Source organism: Lactuca serriola, chromosome 7, assembly GCF_051521515.1.
Source record: "Lactuca serriola cultivar US96UC23 chromosome 7, Lser_US96UC23_V15, whole genome shotgun sequence".
In the NCBI taxonomy this organism is placed as follows: Eukaryota; Viridiplantae; Streptophyta; class Magnoliopsida; order Asterales; family Asteraceae; genus Lactuca; species Lactuca serriola.
The window spans coordinates 39,062,429-39,068,147 of NC_136414.1; the positions used below are offsets into that span (position 1 = coordinate 39,062,429).

At 33.3% G+C, this 5,719-nt stretch overlaps 1 protein-coding gene across 3 annotated transcripts; it reads left to right on the forward strand.

Annotated features, from left to right (window-relative positions):
* The first annotated feature begins 2,255 nt into the window (after nucleotides 1–2,255).
* LOC145061568 (F-box protein At5g46170-like) lies at nucleotides 2,256–4,894 on the forward strand. 3 transcript variants are annotated; one of them, XM_079009093.1, is made up of 3 exons: nucleotides 2,256–2,508; nucleotides 2,613–3,830; nucleotides 4,519–4,894. In XM_079009093.1, the coding sequence occupies exon 2, from the start codon at nucleotides 2,615–2,617 to the stop codon at nucleotides 3,827–3,829; it is 1,215 nt and encodes a 404-aa protein (XP_078865219.1). In that variant the 5' UTR covers nucleotides 2,256–2,508; nucleotides 2,613–2,614; the 3' UTR covers nucleotide 3,830; nucleotides 4,519–4,894. The 3 variants fall into 3 exon arrangements, 2 of the variants coding, with proteins under 2 accessions (XP_078865219.1, XP_078865218.1); XR_013687247.1 differs by having other exon boundaries at nucleotides 2,257–3,830; nucleotides 4,519–4,632; nucleotides 4,721–4,894; XM_079009092.1 differs by having other exon boundaries at nucleotides 2,257–3,830.
* The last annotated feature ends 825 nt before the right edge of the window (nucleotides 4,895–5,719 follow it).

A 5,719-nucleotide genomic window follows, 5' to 3' on the forward strand; every position in this document is an offset into this window, starting at 1 on the left:
TCATCATATAAATAGATTCTGATATATAGTTTATCAACAACAATTTAACACGACACCCTTTCTCCTTGTTTTTTTTTTTTAAATAAAATATTTCATTTATATTTTAATTTTAAAAACTATCACGATCACCATAAACATCAACAACATAACAAATAGAGGAATTATGAGCCAAAAACAAAAAAGTTGGTCCAAACAGGAGAGTTTTTTTGAGAAAATTTTGAGGTTTTTCCCAGAAAAAATTGTGTAAAATCGGAAGATTACCGCAAAACATTCTAAAAATAGCCAAATTGAAAATATCGAAAAATATAATAATTTTTTAGAATAAAAAAGCTAAAGTTTAATCTGAAAATAACTCAACATATAGGAACTCTTATGTAATTAACCCTAAATACAAATAATATATATATATATATATATATATATATATATATATATATATATATATATATATATAAGGAGAACAACATGAACACAACACCGAGATATGGATTCATCAATTGTCTTCATCTTCATCGACCTAACACAACCACATTACTAGGATCCCTCTCTTACAAACATACACGACAACCTTATCGATGCAAAAATCAGAATTGTATACTGATAAAGTCATTCTCATGTTACAAACCTAAACCTAATTTTCGATTGGAGTTTTTCAATTTACTTCGGCAGGGTTAGGGGTACTGAAAATAAGTGAGATGGAGTTGCTATCAGAGTTACGAGAGATATAGAAAACATGGATGAAAAGAAAGGGTAAGGATGTTGGATGACGGTTGATGTGTTTTACGATGTGATAGAGAGTGTATAAAGGAAAGTGTGGTGATTGGGGAAGAGGAAAAAGAAGAAAAAGCAGTTGAATGCGTCAGAGTGGCATGAGGAGGTGAAGAAGGCGTTTCTGGAGTGGAAATAGATGGATGTGGAGCTCTAATGGTGTTTTTAGGAGAGAGAGAGATGATGATGATGATCTTCCTTTTATAATGTCATGATAAAGAACCTTTAAGAAAATGAAAAATAATAAATAAATAAATAGAAGAGGGCAAACTATTTGTCCTATAAGTATTTAATTTATTTTTTTCATCCATGTAAGGGTGCATGAAGTAGTGGCGGGTTGATGATTATGAGTTGGTGGTACTGGCGGTACTGCTGGTAAGACGAATCCTTGGCGCATATAGGACTAGACGAAGGGTTGCATAATGAACCCGTGATGCTTCCCAACGACCAAAATTTTAAACGATTTTGTTTGTTCTATTATTTTTAATTAATAAAATTTCCTATTATAAAAACTTTCTTCTACCATTTTAAAACCACATTTTCCCTTCTTTCAATTTCATTCCATTTTACTTTACTTTCTATACATTTCAATTCAAAATTTGAAAATAGTTGTCATTCATTTTTTAGTTGTATTCAGAAAATGGTATGACATTGAAGAAATGATGTTGGTCAGATCATACACTAATATTTTTGAAAAAAAAAAACAGGTTACTCAATATAAATCTTCATATTTTTTATGAGTAGTTACAGATCATTTTAAGTAGTATTAGGTTAAGATCGTTCAACACATCAAATTGCTTACAAATAAAAAATATATAGCAAGAAAACGAAAGAGTTTAATATTGTTTTTCACCCATCAGATGAATGTCAGGGAGTCCGGAGTTTCCATCGAAGAAGTTTTAAATGTATATATATATATATATATATATATATATATATATATATATATATATATATATATATATATCACGAACACCATAACATAAATGATTTTCGTTACAAGAAGGCGTAAATATTTTAAAAAAATAACTTTTCATTTTTTAGATTCTAAGTATTTTTTTAGTTTGTATTGTTTTTTAGGTATTTCGGTTTTTGTTTTAGGATTTGTTTAATGTTATTGTAATGTAGTTTTTTAATTAAAATTTATTTTTCAAGAATACAAAATTTTTAAAAATGTTATGTTTTATTTTATTTTAGTTAAATTAAAAATAATGCTATAACAAATGTGTTAGAATGGTTCGGAAAAAAAGATTATTTTCTTGTGTTTGAATGGTAAAAAATAAAATAGATAAATAAAAGTAAAAATGGTATAACAATTAAACAATAGGTTGAGTATTGGGTGGGTTGAAAATGATGCATTTACTCTCCATATCGATAACAATTATGAGTGATATTTGTTTTACCAACTCGATAGACTATTTATGTAATTTGTCCCTCTAAAATTAATATGGTAGAATGGATATATCATCAAAACCATGAATATGTATTAAGTATAACGAACAGAAAGAAAACACGAAAATAAATTTGTTGAAAATAGTGAACTCAAAGCACTCTATGTGTGTCTTTGACCCATTTTCCAACACACACTTCTCTATCCCTCAACGCCACCATATCCTCCCCCATTTCCCTTCCTTCTCTCCACCAAATCCACCATTCTTCGCCTTTGTTTTCTCAAATCGCCATAACCCCCTTTAGATCCCAATATTTGATTCCTTTCTGTTTCGTCTTTCAATCCAATTGGTTCGGTTTCACGTTTCTATTGCTCGATCTGTTAATAATTGTAATTGGGTTCTTCAAATCAAGATCCTTTGTTTGATTCTCCTGCTTCTTGTTGTTGTAATCAGGTATGATGTCTTCTCTCCTCCCAGATCTGACCACAAGAATCTACCCAGAACCACCATGCAGTTTCTTGTCGGTGGCCGCGGAGGATGAAGGCGTCGACCGGTTTGATCAGCTGCCGGACTCTCTTCTTCTCTTGATCTTCAATAGGATCGGCGATGTCAAGGCGTTGGGCCGTTGTTGCGCCGTTTCGAAAAGATTCCATTCCCTTGTTCCTCAGGTCGAAAACGTCGTTGTTCGAGTCGATTGCGTTATCTCCGACGATGATTCTTCTTCCGCCTCCGGCTCCTCCGACAAATCTCGTGGACCAATTTCTAGTCTTTTCCGCATCGTCTTCGGCGGCATCGTGAAGCCAATCCAAGCGCTTGGCCAGTTCTTCGGTCCAAAACGATCTTCGTACTCGTCGTTATCCTCCCCTTCTTCTTCCTCATCGTCTTCTTTGTCCGTCGGGAATGTCGACGGTGACGACGATATCGAACAAGGCGGTGGAGTTACTCATCATTCTCCAACTCAAGTCCTCAAAAACTTCAACGAGATTCGATATCTCAAAATTGAACTCCCCAGCGGTGAATTGGGTATCGAAGATGATGTTCTGTTGAGATGGAGAGCAGATTTTGGATCAACGTTAGATAATTGCGTGATGCTTGGCGCATCCTCTGTGATTCGCCCTGCAAATTCTTCCCCCAATCAATCCAATTACGACACAATGTGCGTTAATGGAAACAACAACCTCCACGAAGATAATGGCAGTATACCGGAATCCTTCTACACCAACGGTGGTCTGAAATTACGCGTCGTATGGACCATAAGCTCGTTGATTGCAGCATCTGCAAGACATTATTTGCTTCAACCGATCATTTCCGAGCATAAGACATTAGATTCACTGGTTTTAACCGATGCTGATGGACAAGGGGTGTTATGTATGAACAGGGAACAATTGGAAGAATTAAGAGTGAAGCCATTGTCAGCTTCTTCAGCTTCAAAGAGAACCCTTGTTCCAGCTTTGAATATGCGGCTCTGGTATGCGCCATTTTTGGAGTTACCAGATGGAACTGTGCTCAAAGGGGCTACATTAGTTGCGACTAGGCCAAGTGAACAATCTGTTCAAAAGGATTTTTCTGATGGATTGTGGGTTTCATCTGCATTCGAGGAGCCTTTTGGAACTGCTGCAAGAATGTTGGTCAAAAGGAGGACTTATTGCCTTGAGATGAATTCCTTTTGATGTAAGAACTCTAATCATCTTCACTTTTTTTCTTGAATTCAATCTCATGAAACTGCTTTCTTGATTGTAATTTTGTTTCTGATCTCCTGCTACCAAGAATCATTGAAATTAAGGACTTATATATATTATAAAACTTGATTGATTAACTGTTTAATGTTGCAATTATGCTTAGGTAAATTATATAGAATCTTCATTGATGTTCATCCATTTTGATCAGAACACTTTTGGTTGTTGACAAAATTGTACATTTAAGAGCTGAAATATTGCTATTAGATAGGAATTTGTATACAGGCATTGAAATTTCCAAAACAAAAAATCGACACTATGTTAAAGTGTTTCAGTATTATAATATTTTAAGAATTTAATTCGGCCATTGACGTTAGATGTTTGCTCTCTCAAGGCATTCATAAGTTATGTTACAAGCAACTCTTTTTAATCCACACATCGCTTTCTTTAATCATGAATGTCATGTGACTCTTTATACATAAGAAAGGTCATATTTTTCTTTTCTATATCAGTTACAACTTCTACCAAAAGACATCAAGTAAAGTAAGCAGAATACGGAATCTTTAATTTGTTAAAGATGGCTCATTTTTATTCCTTATATGGTGTTTTTTCTTTATAGTTAATATATCTTTGCTTCTTTTACAAAGATTCTCATTTGATATTGTTTTTTTGGCCTTTTTCAGTTTTCAAGAATAACTAGAGAACATTAGGTTTCTGAAGGCATATTGAATGGCAGAGAAACCACACAATTTTGCTTCTGAAAAATGGAAGGAATGAAGTTGTTGGTAGATGAGGTGGTAAGAGTTATGTGCCCTTTTTTTATTTTTATTTTTTTTATTTCTAGATTCATTAGACAATATCTTTCTTTTTTGTGAATATTTGTAGGTATAAAAATATGTAATGTTTATTAAGCAAAGGTTATGTTGGAACTTCATGCCTTTATGAATCTTGTAGATTTTGTGTCTTATTTCCAAAATCCCATGTTCAAAGTGTTGATTCTCGAGTTGTTTGTAGTAGAGACTTGCTTCAAAAAAATTAATAAAACTCTTTTGGTGGTCTCGTATTGCGTTCCTTAATCTTAATTCCTTTTTCAAGCAAGACATATTGTACTGTCCATTAGACTAGACTGTGAGAGACATGTTGTACTGTGTTGTTTGATATCTATTAGACAGGACTATGAGAGATATGTTGTACTGTGTTTGATATCCATTAGACTGTCCTGTGAGATGATGATGCTTTTTTGATTTTTTGTTTGTGCAAAAGACATAAATCGGTGAGAATTTAGTTCTCAGTTTCAAGTTTGGGTATCGTGATTACTTTTACATGTTGGCAGTGGGATCGGTTGGTGGGACAGTTCAGATAAACTATAAAATTGTTTGTTTAAATCTTTTGGTCCCCTTCAATGCATATGCCATCCATTATATGGTGTCTTTTAAGGGGTAGCAAGTGCATTAATTCTTTAAAAGCATATGAGGACCATTGGATGTGTATACTCCTTAAGTGATGGCAAATAAACCAATTCTTTAGAAGCCTATGGGGAGGATGGGTGTATATACTATATAGTCTTATCAACGAACACTCTTCTTGGATGTGGTCCATGTCATTTCCCTCTTGCAAAGAATTAATGGTCTTCGAGTTTATGAATTGCTTATGAGAAACCTTCTTACCTTTTTTTTTCTTATTTATTTTTCTATCTATATGAAATGATGACAACTTTTATATTTTGATAAAATTAATAATATGTTATTTAAGAGACTGGTCATTGATTCATACAGGTAGGAAGGAAGAAGAATAGGATATTTAATTTCTTATTAGTTATTAATCCGTATAAGATCTCATCAAACATTTAAAGATGTTTGTGGGTATGTGGGGGAATCAAATAAT

Bases quoted from the DNA above. Each gene is read 5' to 3' on its own strand.
- LOC145061568 (XM_079009093.1), top strand. From the start codon at position 2,615: ATGATGTCTTCTCTCCTCCCAGATCTGACCACAAGAATCTACCCAGAA.